This window comes from Saccostrea cucullata, unplaced genomic scaffold (genome assembly GCF_032062105.1).
Source record: "Saccostrea cucullata isolate Sc308-1 unplaced genomic scaffold, CSIRO_AGI_Scuc_v1 ctg905, whole genome shotgun sequence".
NCBI lineage: Eukaryota > Metazoa > Mollusca > Bivalvia > Ostreida > Ostreidae > Saccostrea > Saccostrea cuccullata.
The window spans coordinates 120,374-138,879 of NW_026919023.1; the positions used below are offsets into that span (position 1 = coordinate 120,374).

The 18,506-nt window shown below is 36.6% G+C and overlaps 1 protein-coding gene and 1 pseudogene across 1 annotated transcript; both read left to right on the forward strand.

Annotated features, from left to right (window-relative positions):
• LOC134277672 (acetyl-CoA carboxylase-like) overlaps window positions 1–6,575 on the forward strand; it is a 69,962-nt pseudogene extending 63,387 nt beyond the window's left edge.
• A 1,795-nt stretch (window positions 6,576–8,370) lies between these two features.
• On the forward strand, window positions 8,371–8,865 carry LOC134277632 (uncharacterized). The gene has a single exon (XM_062759966.1). It carries the CDS (start codon window positions 8,371–8,373, stop codon window positions 8,863–8,865), a length of 495 nt encoding a protein of 164 aa, XP_062615950.1.
• Window positions 8,866–18,506: the final 9,641 nt, after the last annotated feature.

An 18,506-nucleotide genomic window follows, 5' to 3' on the forward strand; every position in this document is an offset into this window, starting at 1 on the left:
ATTTCAAAAAGTCACTTCCGGTTTTGAGTTATTCCCCTTTAAACGAAAAATTATAGGCTTTCATTTCCAGACAAAAGCTCAGAGACCACTAGAGTTGGAGCAGAAATTTTACTGGTTTTAGATAACAGAAGGATTGAAGTTGTGCACATCGGTTTTTGTTTTTCGATTTCTCTATTCAAAATGGCGCAATACAGGGGTCAAAAAATAGAACGCCTAAAAGAGCGAAAATTTACACATGTTTTCCTTTTTATCTTGAAAACTAAAAATATTTTGTTAAGACATGTTGAACAAAAGTTGTGCATAATTGCAAGGGCTTTCATTTAATACTATAGAAAAGGGGCTGGCCCCTAAAATAAGGGATCTTTGGAGCTTGAAAGTTTTTGCTTTATAATTCAAAAACGGTAAATATTTCGATCTAGATATATCGAGCAAAATTGTTCTTTAACACCCTTTTGATCTGATAGGAATGTTTATCTGTTCGAATATACGGGGGTTATTGCATAATATGCAGTCGAAAGCAGGTCAGGTAAACATGTAGCCTTTTCATTCGGCAAGTAAATCTGACCTCATCATGTGTACAACTTGCTGTAAATAATATACCCTACGGTATTTTATGTTGATTTTCTTCAAAATAAGGTTTTAAACGTGTTTTATGATTAACTATTAAATCATGTATTACAACTACTTTTTCTATTTTTCTTTATAAAATTTAATTAGTTTTATAGTGAACACATCTTTAAAAGCGGAAGATATAAAATCTACCTTTCTATGTTTACCATTGTAACAAACTATATAATTAATCTTAAACTTTATACATTGAATAATTCACGATCATTAGTTGTATACATATTACGATCCCATTGTTCAGCGAGATGTTTTACAGTTATGTAATCAAAGCCGCAAATCCCACGCTATCGATCTAGGTCACGAGTGTACCAGGCACCTGTGGACATAAACAAAGCAAGTGTTTGTGATTGTATTAGACCATTGTGTAGAAAGACCTAACAATCAATAGAAAACTGTGTTTTTAATTACATCGCGATTCAATAAGATTATTTTACCCATCTTTCATATTAAATCGTAATTCCAAACACTGGTGCATAAAATCATTTTGAACTGTGTTCGCTTTCTTTGGCCTGTTCTCGCAAAATAAAAAAAATCTCTATTCTGTGTTAATGTATTTTATTTCAATTGTAATTGAGAAGGGGCTTCAGCAAATAATTATAATTAGTGATGGAAAGTGATAGGTAATATTGTATATGTACGTTTTATTTTTACCATGATCACTCTTTTGTTTCTCCATTTACCGGGGTATCATTTTTTTAAAGATTAAATAAACATTGAACATAAAAAGTAATTTATAATATACTATTGTTCACGTATTTGTAATACCGGTATAGCAAACAGGTTATATCCAACTTTGTCTCTAAGGTTGTGTTGCCCGGTCCTCCTTTACAAGCACGTGGTTGCAGAGAACAGAGGGCATATTTGAAAATCCATTGTGTACTCCGATAGTTACAAATGGAAAATTGGGTTTAAAATATGTCGTTAATTTCATATCATTTCATTTCACTCTATTTCAGCTTGTTTAAATCAATCGTAATCGCTTGTACATTTATTCATTGTAAGTTTTATGTATTTTGATAGCCGAATAAACACTAGCTTGGTGTGCACCCCCCCCCCCCTGTTTTTATCGAGGTGGATATTGTTTTATGAATATTAAACTTACATGTACGCATGCATGGTAGTTGTAAGTGGAGGTGACGTTTCTAATTCACGGGAAAACATCCAACGTTAGATTAAGCACTTTTGAGTATGCAGTTATTTGCTACTAAACTTTAAAATGTTATTGTACAAAAATAATATACTTTTTCGTTGAATAAACAGAATTTTTTTTATATCTCAACATTGCACGATTAATTTGACATGCTTGTACATGTTCAGTCGATGTCAGTATAAATACACATGGATGCACTTTTGCCTAGAATAACGGCCAAAATATATACATCCAGAGTTTAAGAATACGATTTTTAAAAAAATTGAAAATTCGTTAATGCTATTTATCATTAACCAGTATCTCGACGATAAAACATCAATTTTAATTCTTTACCAAACGTCCTCCCGGTCAGTCATTGTTAATGTTGGTGACATGAAATGTAGATACTAGGGTCTCAGTAAATAATTTCACCTTAATTATCCTCATCGTCATTCGGTGTTTTCATCATTAGAAATAAATTGTTTGAGGACGTCTTTTTTTCTCTTCTCACATTGGTAACGCGTAGGAAAAAGTTTTTAAACAAAGCTAACGGCATTTTACAAAAAAGGAAAACGAGAAGAAAAAAACGTGTCTATTTAGATTAAAAACACAACGCATCAATTTGTATTTGATTAATCCACATACGTTTTTTTTCCTTCTCCCATGCATTTCGACTATACGAAAAAAAAGGATCAGCAAATCCTTTGGTAATATTAAAAAAAAGGTGTTGTACCTTCAAAAGATACTATATCCCACAGGCCTTTAGATCGCTTAGAAAAAAAATTGTGTGTATTTTTTTCCAACACCTCAATTTTTTTTCTAAGCGATCTAAAGGCCTGTGCTATATCCGAACAGTTATTACAGAGACTACCAAATATATCACGGCGTCCCTGAAAGAATCATTTTTAAATATTTCAATAAATTCTAATTTAGTTCAAAGAAAGCCACGCTTTTGTATACAAACATTCCAAAAATAATATTTCATGTTTCACGGACCGACACGTAGTTAAATTTCCTCTCATCACTATATAAGTACCCCCCCCCTTTAACATGTTTAAAATGAATATACAATGTCTTCCTTCTGAGCCGAGAATGTTAGTTGGTTGATTTGTTTTTGTACATGCGTATATACATGTAGATTAAGGCTGGTGTTGAATTCCGAAAGAAAGTCACAACCTATTTTTTTATGTAAACCAATAATCATTCTATGCCCCGCCATGAATATGGCTTGGGATATAATGTTTGTCATGTCGGACGTCTTCAATCCTGCCTTATCTCCTTCCGTCACACTTTGCCTTTAGCTAAGTTCAAAGCTCAGTTTCAAACAAACTAACCAAGATATTTTTAAAAATAATCAAACTTCATACACAGTATAGCTGCAGAAAAAAAATAACAGACAGGAGAGTTGTACTGAGCCACCCACTGAAAAAACTTATCCTACTAAACAGAGTACGCTAGTACATATGTACGATAGAAAACTTTAGAGTAAGCTAGTAATAACTGTATATTTATTGCGGAAAAGTTTTTGAAATATTTCTTCAAACTGAAAGCCTTTTATTGCCTGACGTCACGCTAAGGATCAATAGGGTTCGAAGAGGTCACAGTTAGCCAGCAAAATTTTGTGCATGCTGATTATCATCGGATTTGTTACATGCATTTCAGCAACAACAGTTATCTATTCTGTTAGCAGAAAAATAAACATATTGCTAATACAATACATGTACATTGAAGTATTTATTTTCTCTAGCCTTTTGCTAGCATATATTAATTTCATGCGAGTTCTTAAACGGATATATGTCCGTTTGACCTTTATACTACTGGATTAGTCCATTTGTCTTCTAGGTAAGGGTGACGCTATTATTTCGCGCCAAAATGTCACGTGTAGGTTTTTGCACCCTTTTTCTGGACTATTCTATTGAATGAAAATGAAACCTGCATGAATTTTGTAAAGTCGGTTCTTTTTTGTCAGAATCCTGGTCGAGCTTTGGAAAAAAATAAACAAACAATTCGGTGACATTGTGAAGTGAGTTAGAAGTTACATCATTTAAGTAATAAAACATTTGATGTTGACCCCTCATCTCTGGGAAAAACTTCCTGAATCCGCACCATGGCATTCATATATCGCCGTCAAGTTTGTTGGGTCATTTAAAGCTTTAATTATTTTCCCCACGTTTCCAACAATCTTTGATACTTTGGCATACCCAAGAAACTATCAATCATATTCTACACGTCAGTCATAATTGTTAGATCCCCAATTTCTTGTAGTTATCATATTTTCAGCTGCCACCTTTATATGTAGCCATGCTTTTAAGCATTAATCAAATGTTTTTCCTTATTTACGTCATCCTCTAAAACCATTTTAGACTTGCGGACAGAGGTGTTCATCTTTTCGTCCCGGGTTCGAATCTACAGCGGGACATGATCATGATTTCATTTTTTATTTGAGATACAAACAGTATTATATATGGTTTATGTTTTGTGCAACATCTCCATAATTTACTCCAGTGAAATAATTTAACCCCCCCCCCCCAAATGTAAACGTTTATAGTTTATCATGCTCATAGATTCTATAGATATTGATGACATAGTCAGCCAAGCTTTTTAAAAAGCTGTTACTTGTGTTATTATTTGTTTATTTATTCGCGCAAAGGACATTGGGTAGTAAAGGAGCTCTGGGAATGTTGCACAACAAAATTTGCTTGACGTGTGTACAATTCCGAACTTCTTTTCTTACACGTTATTCTATTGAGCTCGCTGCACTCGATATTATACGGTTCTTGCAAATGAAAGAAACGTCGTAGTCTTTATGAAAAGTAACCAATTTTCTTGATTGTACAAACATTTTTAAAGAAATTAGGGGGGGGGGGGTTAAGTTATACAAAGAAAAAAAAATAATATGTGTCATTTTAGATTACCAACGTGCAATGATCTGATACATGTGTACCGTATTTATGAGAGGTTCATATTTCTTCCCTTGTCTGAAAAGTGTCGCATCCATTGATATTTTCTTTTTTGCTACGATTTTTAATGCTTTAAAAATGATGTCTTTATTTAATTTGGTTATTTTCGATAGATAAATATCTGTCCCACCTGTCTGTGGGATGGGATAGTAAAGTGTCTGCCGTCCGTTTGTCTGTTCGCCTGTCTAGCTGTCTGTCTGTCTATTTTTCAAAATACTACTCTTCATGGCGTTTTGGTCTGATTTCAATATAACTTGGCACACAAGTACACATCTCTAAGATACATAGTATAGTGCATCGGTTTTTGAATGCTTTAAAATGCGACGTCTTCAACAGTTTTTGTCTGAATTCAATATTGCTTGGCACATAAGTAGCCTTCACTAAGATACAAAATATCGTGCATCCGTTTTTGATTTCGATGAACGGTGTTGCCATGGTTACTAAAAATAGAAATTTCTGTATATAATTCCTTAAAAATGTTATTCCTCCTACAGTTTTAGTTTGATTTCAATATAACTGGACACACAAGTAGACTTCAATGTGATACATAATTAACTGCATCGTTTTTGATTTCGATGAACGGTGTTGTCATGATTACATAAAATAGAAATTTATGTGAAATTCCTTTAAAACGCTACTCCTTCTACAGTTTTGGTCTGATGGCAATGGCTAGTTTTCTCTTCCTTTGTTATAAGTACAAACAAGTAGAGCTATAGTCTCGACATTGTGTTAAACCCAATGAATCATTTTGCCTCGATTATAGTCAGAAAAAAACTCATGGCTGAACATATCCAGTCATTTGGACGAGTCAAGATTAGTGACAGTGAAACTGTAAATTCGCTACCATTTTTCTATTAGTGAAACATTGCTGATATAATGCAGGGTGGGACGTGACCTTGACTCGAGTTCAAAGTCCCCAAGGATAAGATGTTTTTGGTTGGATGCATGGACAGAAAGAATATCGAAATAAAATGTTTGAAATTTTCCAGACGGTAACACATGGATAATATTTTTATAACGAGAGCTAGTCATTGCTTAGATCAAGGTCATTTGGAGAGTTCAAGGTCACTTGGAAAGTTCAAGGTCACATATATTCCTTTACAGTCTTTTTCCTAGCTAAACATTGCAAGTTGCTTCTCTTAAAAGGTTTAAATTTTCACTTGTAGAACTTTAGAATGTGGCTTGACCTAGACTCAAGGTTACGTCTTCTTATCCGTAGCTCCAACGGAAGACCTATTCGTTGCTTTGCAACGAGCTCGGCTCTAGTTGATAAACTTATGCAATTAACTTATTAAAAAAATTACACACTTTGTTTTCTGTTGACAGCTTGATACAAAACAATCCAGAAGTTGCCATGGATTCCATTGTCCACATAACACAGCACATGACCTCAAGTCAAAGGTCAGAGGTCTCCAGAATTCTGGCCAACATGGACACGTGACCAGAATGGACAATTAGAATCAACAGTGACTGTATTTAAAAACATATCTATTTAACAATCATATGAAATCATTAGGTGCAATTTGGATCAAATTTGCACAAAATTACATTATATGAAATCCATATCTGTCATTCATAATGACTTAATTATTAGAATTGTTTATGAATTCGTTTTGTAATTCAATTCAGTATGATATGTGAAACATTACCAGGGTTTGTAATTATTTTTGTACTAATTTGTACTAATTTATTATTACTCTACCTATGATGAATATCATATATATTGCTCCTTTTTAAACCAAGTTGTGTATATTCTGAATATTAATTTATTGACTGTCGAACAAATTGTCCATTTGTGTGCATTGAATTTCAGTAAATGTAATTAGGTATATTGAACACAAATTTAATATAATTGAATGTAAAAGTAATATTGCTTCACCTAGCAATGTGATGAATTTTAATAAAAACTTATCAATAATTGCATGTTTTTTTTGTTTTCCTGCCATGGTTAAGGAAGAAAATTTTGTAGGAAGTAACTGTTTAGTTTTTTTCCCTCTCACTTATAACAGATGGTCAGAGATATAGGATATAATCTGATGTCTGTACTAATACAGACAGGATATGTAAAGACCATTTGTCTTTTCCATCTCATTTTAGCTACACAAATACTAAAGAGGGAAGTTAAAACTGTTAGAATTAGATAAAGGCTGGTAGTATGCATTGGTGGAAGGAGGGAGATGACCCCCCCTCCCCCAATATATTTATCTTTCTATTTAGAAATTTTCATTTTGCTGCTCTGATTGGCTGCTTCACTTTTTTGTTGCCACCATCCCTTTAAAAAAAAGGTTTTGAGTTTTAAAAGTTTAAATGTTTTGTTTCTTTATTTTTAGCTCTACTGGTTAAAGACCAGATGAGCTTATGCGATAGTAAGGTGTCCATCTGTCCCGCACCCAATTAAATCCATTGTTACAGTCCTGTACAGTGAATGGTTGTTGCTACTGTCTATCTTATCAACTAAGTGTTCTTTGATACAAGATTTCATCTTGTATTATACTGACATGCAAAACAAATACTAGTACAACAAGCAGTGAAATACAAATATCTTAATATTTTGTGTATTGATTTTCGAAAATGAAGACAGTAGGTAAAACTTTATTTCGAACCATCAAAGCTTTCATTAGAATGTAGAATGTTATCTTTTAAATTCAGAAGGTAACACATAACTACCCTACCCCCATCCCTTTGCCATACCCAGCATGCAAATCCACCATATACAATATATGCAGCCAGATTTTTACCATGCATTAGATTCATCACTCTTTTGATCTTAACAAAAAAAATGAAATCTTTGGAATATATGTGCCTCAGATGCTGAAGTCGAATTTTCTCGAACCTGGCGCAGTGAAGTAACTCTTGAACTTCCGGATCACAGACTGTCTTTTATGTGAATGTTACCGGTAAACATAAATGATGGAATAAAAAAAAATCTTCTTTAGCTCATCTCTCTCTTGACTGAATATTGTGGAACTTCTGTACATACCGAGACTAAGGACGGTACACTAAAAGTCTGTATTCACAATTAAAAACCAAGGTCTTCTTGACTCGGGTATGTGGATCCCAGCCTTGAAGGCCCCTAGGGTTGGCAAGACTCCTATTATGTGTGGCAGGGTGTTCCACAGGCGGATGGCCGTATTGTGTGTGGCAGGGTGTTCCACAGGCAGATGGTCGTATTGTGTGTGGCCGGGCGTTCCACAGGCGGATGGCTGTATTGTGTGTGGCAGGGTGTTCCACAGGCGGATGGCGGTATTGTGTGTGGCAGGGTGTTCCACAGGTGGATGGCCGTATTGTGTGTGGCAGGATGTTCCACAGGCGGATGGCCGTATTGTGTGTGGCAGGGTGTTCCACAGGCGGATGGTCGTATTGTGTGTGGCAGGGTGTTCCACAGGCGGATGGCCGTATTGTGTGTGGCAGGGTGTTCCACAGGCGGATGGCCGTATTGTGTGTGGCAGGGTGTTCCACAGGCGGATGGCCGTATTGTGTGTGGCAGGGTGTTCCACAGGCGGATGGCTGTATTGTGTGTGGCAGGGTGTTCCACAGGCGGATGGCTGTATTGTGTGTGACAGGGTGTTCCACAGGCGGATGGCTGTATTGTGTGTGACAGGGTGTTCCACAGTTTGATGGCCGTATTGTGTGTGGCAGGGTGTCCACAGGCGGATGGCTGTATTGTGTATGGCAGGGTGTTCCACTGGGGGAAGGCTGTATTGTGTGTGGCAGGGTGTTCCACAGGTGGATGGCCGTATTGTGTATGGCAGGGTGTTCCACTGGGGGAAGGCTGTATTGTGTGTGGCAGGGTGTTCCACAGGTGGATGGCCGTATTGTGTGTGGCAGGGTGTTCCACGGGCGGATGGCCGTATTGTGTGTGGCAGGATGTTCCACGGGCGGATGGCTGTATTGTGTATGGCAGGGTGTTCCACTGGGGGATGGCTGTATTGTGTGTGGCAGGGTGTTCCACAGGGGGATGGCTGTATTGTGTGTGACAGGGTGTTCCACAGGGGGATGGCTGTATTGTGTGTGGCAGGGTGTTCCAAAGGGGGATGGCTGTATTGTGTGTGGCAGGGTGTTCCACAGGGGGATGGCTGTATTGTGTGTGACAGGGTGTTCCACAGGGGGATGGCCGTATTGTGTGTGACAGGGTGTTCCACAGTTTGATGGCTGTATTGTGTGTGGCAGGGTGTTCCACAGGTGGATGGCCGTATTGTGTGTGGCAGGGTGTTCCACGGGCGGATGGCCGTATTGTGTATGGCAGGGTGTTCCACTGGGGGATGGCCGTATTGTGTGTGGCAGGGTGTTCCACGGGCGGATGGCCGTATTGTGTGTGGCAGGATGTTCCACGGGCGGATGGCTGTATTGTGTGTGGCAAGGTGTTCCACGGGCGGATGGCTGTATTGTGTATGGCAGGGTGTTCCACAGGGGGATGGCTGTATTGTGTGTGGCAGGGTGTTCCACAGGGGGATGGCTGTATTGTGTGTGACAGGGTGTTCCACAGGGGGATGGCCGTATTGTGTGTGACAGGGTGTTCCACAGTTTGATGGCTGTATTGTGTGTGGCAGGGTGTTCCACAGGTGGATGGCCGTATTGTGTGTGGCAGGGTGTTCCACGGGCGGATGGCCGTATTGTGTATGGCAGGGTGTTCCACTGGGGGATGGCCGTATTGTGTGTGGCAGGGTGTTCCACGGGCGGATGGCCGTATTGTGTGTGGCAGGATGTTCCACGGGCGGATGGCTGTATTGTGTGTGGCAAGGTGTTCCACGGGCGGATGGCTGTATTGTGTATGGCAGGGTGTTCCACAGGTGGATGGCTGTTTTGTGTGTGGCAGGGTGTTCCACGGGCGGATGGTCGTATTGTGTGTGACAGGGTGTTCCACAGGCGGATGGCCGTATTGTGTATGGCAGGGTGTTCCACTGGGGGATGGCCGTATTGTGTGTGGCAGGGTGTTCCACAGGCGGATGGCTGTATTGTGTGTGGCAGGGTGTTCCACGGGCGGATGGCTGTATTGTGTATGGCAGGGTGTTCCACTGGGGGATGGCTGTATTGTGTGTGGCAGGGTGTTCCACAGGGGGATGGCTGTATTGTGTGTGACAGGGTGTTCCACGGGGGATGGCTGTATTGTGTGTGGCAGGGTCTTCCACAGGCGGATGGTCGTATTGTGTGTGACAGGGTGTTCCACAGACGAATGACCAAAGAGAAGATGAGTATTGATCTGGGATCAAGAGCTGCACACAAATCTATATCTCAATAAATGTACAGTACTTATTAATACATTTAACTAGTTTACTCTGCAGACTGTTGATTTATGTTGTTGTTCTGTTTAATTATTTGGCTGTGTATATACATGTATTAAACATGTATTACCAGTAAACTAATTAAAGACTCTCTTTTCTGTTTTGCAGGCTGTTTGGGCTGGCTGGGCCATGCTTCAGAGAATCCCAACTTACCAGAACTACTCCATAGAAATGGAATCATATTTATCGGTAAAGTTAATAAATTTTAAGACACACTCTCAGGTATCAATGTCTGTAGACACTTTATTTATTTTGCAGAAATAATTTTAAAATATATTTTGTAAAGAAATGCTTCTTTTTATTAATTTATAAGGTCATTTCTGTATGAGGCATTATCTAGGTGTAGCTCGTTTCACATGAGGTGTAGAGTTATCTGCTATTGTTTTTTGGAACAGGTCCACCAGAGGGAGCTATGCGGGCCATTGGAGACAAGATTGCCTCATCTTTTCTTGCCGAGACAGCTAAAGCCCCACCATGCAATTGAGTGGATCAGGTATTTTATAAAGTTTATCAGTGTTCACTAATGATTTTAGTAAAAATAAATAATTAATGAAAAAACAACATTTTTTGAAGACAGTCTAAAAACTGTATGTCATTCACAAACCAAGAATAACTGAAGCAGCAGCGTGTTACTATTCATCTCTTCAATCACAAAAATCTCAATGAACTAGTTTCTTTTCCCCCAGGCCATAGAAATTGAAAACTTACAGTCCATTTTCATTCCAGGCTTGACCCTGAACTACTCTAAGAGTGACAACAAACCAGTGAACGTGCCCCAGGACCTCTACAGGAAGGGGTGTGTCACCGACGTAGACGAGGGTCTGAAATCGGCCAATAAGATCGGGTTTCCTGTGATGATCAAAGCCTCGGAGGGAGGGGGAGGGAACGGCATCAGGAAGGCAGAGAGCGCCGACGACTTCCCCAATCTCTTCAGACAGGTATGGAATAGAAAGAGTTGGGAATTGAAAGAGTTATATATTGTATAAAATGGAAAGAACCATTTTGTCTTGATGTGTTAATGTATAAAAAATTTCAAGAAGACTCAGGCAGGTAAAGAATAAGGAGAGATATCTTATAGATGGAAATTTTAGTGAGATGCAAATTTATGGGGTTTATTAAAAAATGGTACAGATATATATTTTTACTGAGATGAAGTTTTAGTAGTTTCATAATGTAAAGAGAGATAGTGGTAACTGGAAAGGAATAAATTGTTAGCCAATGAATATTTAATTTTAGCTATTTCAGAACCCTTGCTGATAATGCCAAAATCTCAATATTCTCAAATTCTCAATAATAATTCTGCTTTTAAGAATTACACACATTTTGTTTCCAACAGAATTTTTACAATATTGAGTTTCAATTCTTAGCTTTTATCATGAAGTTCTCTAATTATGATCGATCTAAAAGAGGAATCCTGTGTTCTAAATATAGGTGCAGGCTGAGGTTCCGGGATCCCCGATCTTCATCATGAAGCTGGCGACCCATGCCCGTCACCTGGAGGTCCAGATACTAACTGATAACTACGGTAACGCCATCTCCCTGTTTGGGAGGGACTGCTCCATCCAGAGGAGACATCAGAAGATCATTGAGGAGGCCCCCGCCTCTATAGCCAAACCAGAGGTGTTCGAAAAGATGGAACAGGTAGGTGAACTTGGGCGTAATTGAGGTAAAAAATAATCCTGTTTATCAACTAACTCTTAATAGTACTTTATCATACTGAAGTAAAATACAGTCTTACTTCAATCCTTTGAATGCCAATATTTGAAATATCAGTATCTAAAAGTGATTATAAAGACTTGAACCACTTCTTTAAGTATGTCATGCTTGTATCTCAAATCTTTTTGTACTTTTTCTTGTTATCTCAATCCAAATTAGTTTGAGATATCAAGGATTGATTGAAATCTATCTTTTCTCTGTAGGCTGCAGTGACACTGGCTAAGATGGTGAGGTACGTCAGTGCCGGTACAGTGGAGTACCTTTATAATGAGGAGACAGAGACCTTCCACTTCCTGGAGCTCAATCCACGTCTACAAGTGGAACATCCGTGTACAGAGATGGTGGCCGACATCAACCTACCAGCCGCCCAGTTACAGGTAAAGGAAAACAAGGACAGATTGCCATCACTGTTTTTTGAAATTTTTGTTTTTTTTGTAGCAGCTGCTGTAGTAGATGCATATTAGGATGAAATAAAGATTCTCTTGTAAAATAAATTTCCATGTGTGGAGTAATATTTTTTGAGTCAAATTGTGTCTCTAAAAAATAGACATTCAGCTGCTTGTTTTCTTCCTTTGTTTTTTGGCAAATGCAGGTCATAAGAAACAAATTTTACATTTTTTTTATCAGTATCAGTGATTATTCTCATCGTTTGATACTTCGGTCAATGAGAAAGGATAAAAGCGATCCAAAGAGAGAAAGATGGGAGTGTAGGAAATCATTTACTTTCATATGCAAGACATAACATTTTTTAATTAAAAACATTGTTTTTTTTATCAAGAGTCCAACATATAGTCAAGGATTCAATTTTCTGTGACAATATTGACCTAGTGAATGCGCCACCTATATGATAGGTAGGAGCAATATGTTAACAAAAATGTGAAGTCAAAAATGAATTTTTTTGTTTGTTAACGTTTTAATCAAGTAAATCAATTCTTAATATTACACAGCGATTATTTATACAGTAAAACTTCTCTGAACCGGCCAGCTGCCGGACTGAATAAAATGGCCGGACTAGAGGGGTGGCCGGTTTTCCGAGAATCTAACATACTGAAGAAGTGTAGAACTGTTGAACAGATGCTTTAAAAATATATGATTGGTGTCTGTTGTAAATATCTGTCAACATGTTATTAATTATCGGCAGACACGTAATGTATTCTTAAGGTTTAAAAAAAAATTATTAGTGAGGATATATTCAACATACATGTCGATTTTTATAAGAAGAAATTAGAAAATAAGAACAAAAAAAAAACTTGGTAAGTTACATTATTAACCATATGAGAAGAAATAAACCAGACACTTTACCTTAACTAATACTGCATGTGTATCTGTGTATCGCTTACCATATTAAAAAAATATTTGAACATCAGTTAAAAGTAATAATTAAAACATCTCTGAGCAAAACTTCTGTTATTTTAAATTATGAAATGTATATTTTGGTAAACATTTTTAATTTTTTCCCTCATCATTATTTAAAAGTGCCCTATTTTAAGGCCACTTATGTGTATTTAAAAAGATGATGCAATATGGCGTGCGTTAATTTGTTGATTCATTAGGTTGACCCCTGTTCAGTTGATTACATATGTATGTCGTTGGGTTTGAAAAATAATGCATTTCACACGTTAAAAGTCACAATCATGCAAATATAAAATATGAATAAGTCACAAATGTAAATATAAGTAATAACAAGGGGTCCAGCCTAATTTACTTTGCAAAGTCGTATTTTACTTTGCAACCGAAAAAATGGCGGTATTTTTTGCGGATACGAAGCGGAGAAGCAAATGAGGTCAGTATCTTTTGCATGGTATGGTTCTAATACACTGTACATGCAAATTATACAAATTCAACTATCAAAACTTTTATTCCAGTTCACAGTATATATTGACAAGTAAAATTTAATACATGAAATACTTTAATGCGATGAAAGAAAATGACAATTACTGTTATAAAAGTGTCATCTGACATCTTACAATGTATACCACTACAATTTATGACAATTTTCGTCGTAAAAATAAATTATTATACATATTAAAATTGAATTTCATTAGTTAATGAGTTACAGCACAAAAAAAAATTGCTGATTTTCTATACACCCTGTACAGTTCCTTTTCCAATACACCCACTCTCAATGGTGATGGAATGTAAGATCCGTGGACTGCAATCCACCCGACTGAGAACAGTCTAAATGTTCTATGAAACTTGCATATGCCCTAGCCTTGTCCAGAATCCCCCTATTTTTCGAGCGTTTCAAAGCCAGTCTCTAGAAAGAAAACAAAAACAAATTTAAAAAGTACAGCACAGCAAGGGAGAAACAAACAAAAAATACACCCCCCCCCATCATTAGAATGATAGGAATTACAGTGTACACACAATGCACTTAAATTATGCTGGTTGACATGTCATTTTCATTTTGGAAAGCAAACAATTTATTTGCAAACACTATGTCACAGCCAGTAATTTTGGCGAAGAGGCCTTTTGAATTTTCAATATACTAACGTTCTAAATCACAGAGTTGCAAAGTAAACATGTCCTAATATCAACTTTGCAAAGTAATTTTAATCCTAAAGTCGTAAATTGTTGATTAAATTTCTAAAGCTGACTTTTTGTGAATGGAAATTGTGTTTTTCTAATATTTTACCGGAAAATTTACAAATATATGTAATTTTCACAGCTTTGGAATGTGCAATATTCTACAAAATAGCCGATGATTGTTATGAATGCGACAAACAAAAGACACATGCCTATGGTTTTTCTTCAATAATTTTTTCATCGTAAAGTAAATCGCTTTAGCTTAGTTTTCCCGTTGGAAAGGATAGATAGGCGCACCGAAACGTAACATCCATTTATCAAAATTAATAATTATAGTTCCTAAAATTACACAAAAGATACTGACCTCATTTGCTTCTCCGCTTCGTATCCGCCATTTTTTCGGTTGCAAAGTAAAATACGACTTTGCAAAGTAAATTAGGCTGGACCCCTTGAATAAGTTCACCGAATACACAACCCATGTACAAATCATGGAATTCTAAGAAATGCATTCTTATAATGATTTGCATAAATGCACACTAGGAAACAATTAGCAACCAGAAGTCTCTGTCGAGACTGAAGCTCTACTGGTTTGTACTTATAGCAAAGGGAGAGAAAAGTACTTAAGCAGTTGAAAAATTGAAACTTTTCAACAGCAATAAATAGAATAATGATCCTTGATTAAGTCTCTTTATTTTCTTGGTGTAGTCTACATGCATGCCACATTATATTATAACCAGACTAAAACTGTTATTTGGAGTATCATTTTGATAGTATTTAACAGAATTTTCTATTTTTAGTAACAACGGCAACACCGTTCATCGAAATCAAAAACTGATACCCTGAATTATGTATCTTAGTGTAGTCTACTTGTGTGCCAAGTTATATTGAAATCAGACCAAAACTGTAGGAGGAGTAGCATTTTGAAAGAATTTCACAGAAATTTCTATTTTTAGTAACCACAGTAACACCGTTCATCGAAATCAAAACCGATACACAGAATTATGTATCTTAGAGTAGCCTACTTGTGTGCCAAGTTATATTGAAATCAGACCAAAACTGTAGGAGGAGTAGCATTTTGAAAGAATTTCACAAAAATTTCTATTTTTAGTAACAACGGCAACACTGTTCATCGAAATCAAAAACCGATACACAGAATTATGCATCTTAGTGTAGCCTACTTGTGTGCCAAGTTATATTGAAATCAGACCAAAACTGTAGGAGGAGTAGCATTTTGAAAGAATTTCACAAAAATTTCTATTTTTAGTAACAACGGCAACAACGTTCATCTAAATCAAAAACCGATACACAGAATTATGTATCTTAGTGTAGTCTACTTGTGTGCCATGTTATATTGAAACCAGACCAAAACTGTAGGAGGAGTAGCATTTTGAAAGAATTTCACAAAAATTTCTATTTTTAGTAACAACGGCAACACCGTTCATCGAAATCAAAAACCGATACACAGAATTATGTATCTTAGTGTAGTCTACTTGTGTGCCAAGTTATATTGAAATCAGACCAAAACTGTAGGAGGAGTAGCATTTTGAAAAATTGTTTACAGACGGACAGATAGACAGACAGACAGACGGACGGACGACGGACGCATTACCATCGCATAAGCTCTTCTGGTCTCTGACCAGAAGAGCTAAAAACCAGAAGCTAGTCTCTTTCGAGACTGAAGCAAAAATTTCTATTTTTAGTAACAACGGCAACACCGTTCATCGAAATCAAAAACCGATACACAGAATTATGTATCTTAGTGTAGTCTACTTGTGTGCCAAGTTATATTGAAATCAGACCAAAACTGTAGGAGGAGTAGCATTTTGAAAAATTGTTTACAGACGGACAGACAGACAGACAGACAGACAGACGGACGACGGACGCATTACCATCGCATAAGCTTTTCTGGTCTATGACCAGTAGAGCTAAAAATACATAATACACACCTGGATTCTGTAATATTGTGTCAAAAATACAAAATGCTAAGGTCTGCCGTTCACTTCACACATATAGATCTGGCTGCAGCGTGACGAGTAATGACGTCAGCCTCGGCTCCGCAACATAATAAAAATTACGTTCTGATAAAATTGGAAAGTGAGGTACATGATGTAAAAATATTGAATTTGCACTTGTCTACACATATATCTATAACTATAAATACAGGTACGGGTTCAAAAGATCATAGATGTGCATATGGATAAAGGTTAGACGTAATTCTCTGTGATGTCATAAAGGGTCGACGCGCATTCAGTGGATTACATACATGTTGTTGGGTTTGAAAAATAAACGCATTTCAAACATTAAAAGTAACAATCAGGCAAATAAAAAGTATGAATAACTTAGAATAAGTCACAAATGTAAATATAAGTAATAAAGTATCAGTAACAGAGAAGTTACGTCGAACGTTTATCCAAACGCAAATCTATGACCTCTTGACCCCATACCTGTATTTACACAGTTATAAAAACGATTGCCTTCAGTAGTGTTATACAAGTTAAATTGATGCAAAGCATCAAATCGGCCGCAAACGAAATTTACATGTACATTTAAGAAATTTCTTTCACAATTTTCAAAGTGTCCATGCAAGGAAAGCACGTCAAGATATTCTAAGGTGAAATAGTTGAATCATTTTTATTTTAGGCTGTCTTCAAAGCAAAATAAATAATTAAATAAAATTAAGACAAATATAGACATATTACAGCTAGCATTTGCTTATAAATAGATTCATCGACGTTACTTAAAAAGGTCAGCGATAAATGATAAGAATTGTCATCAAAATGAAGATGTAGGTCTGATCAAGATGAACCGCGTGCCGATTCCCTGGATCTTGGTCACGTGATAATATGCCCATGACCATGCTGCAAGGCGCAGTGCAAAATGTAGGAAAATGTCTTTGTATTATTTGCAGCTGTACAGCATGTTCAAAACAATTTTTACTGGTTGAATTTTTTTATGCACTTTTACGCGTCATTATTATCCGGAACATCATGACGATTTCCTTTCATATCTTATACACTCCCAGGCTGGGGAGTATCTATTGTAAACACTTTTTTACATAACAATAAATTATCAATTATCTGATGAGAAATGATAATTAAATTGAAACATAGTAGCAGCAATTAATACTAAGTTTAAAACAATTTTTAAAAATATATTTTACTCATGATTTTTTTACTTCTTTTCATTTGAGAAATATTTTCCTGACCTTATGAAAAACTAGTGCTAACTGTAACGGGGACCGTTACAGATGTTCCCCAAACGCTCCCCAACTCCTTTTTGGTGCCATATTCCCTGTAAGCTTCATTAAATAAGACAAACTCTGTGCATTTTTAACTTTAACAACGTTTTATCAGAAGAATACCAATTATACTCAAATTTTAGCATTGCAATCGTGCGCATATGAATGTATGTGCGTTATGATCACATCATCTTGTCTACACTATCTACAAAGGACAAGATAGGGTAACAGCCGAATTTTTGATATAAAAATCAGAACACTGATAAAACTGTGATAGTTTGTAGTTAAGAAGTTAAAATGATGCTTACTTTAAGACAAGCACTAATTTTGATTCAAAGGCTACATGGAAGCCACTAGAGGGTTCAGAAATATGACATTTTCACGAATTTCCTCATTTCTGGTGGATTTTCATCATATTTTGGGTACATTTCTCTTCGAAAAAAATAGAGCACACGCTTGCCTATCTGAGATTTTTACACATATACTGCATCTGATATCAGTGTATAAAATATATAAATTTAGTAGATAGGCAAGCGTGTGCTCTATGTTTTCCGAAAGAAAATGTGCTGTAAAATTAGTGAAAAATTGCATAGAAATGAGAAATTTCGAAAATTGACCTAATTCCTGACCTCACTGTGACCCCTATATTTCCTAAATCTTAAAACCAACACTCATTTTGTGGCAGGGGTGAAAACAGGTTTTCATGGATAAACTGTTGGATCATTCTGAAAGACACCCAAAATCGGGGGCCAAATACTGGTCTTACCCTATCTTGTCCTTTAATATACAATATATTAAAGCATTCAGTCAAAAAGTAAGAAAAATCACTCTTTCAAGTGTATTTTTCATTTCACTCGTTCCAAATGCACGCACATGCGTGCACGTGCATGATGACCATACCTTCTTGTAGCAGTCCCTAATATCTATCTATATTCTAAATCCCATCCTCTTTGGTTGAAAAACAAGGGAGTTATAGCCATTTCAAGTTTAAGCCAATCAGATTGCAGCACACGTGCATGCGTGTGATT

What these genes read in the sequence shown, in the direction of transcription:
- LOC134277632 (XM_062759966.1), top strand. Translation starts at nt 8,371, where the DNA reads ATGGCTGTATTGTGTATGGCAGGGTGTTCCACTGGGGGAAGGCTGTAT.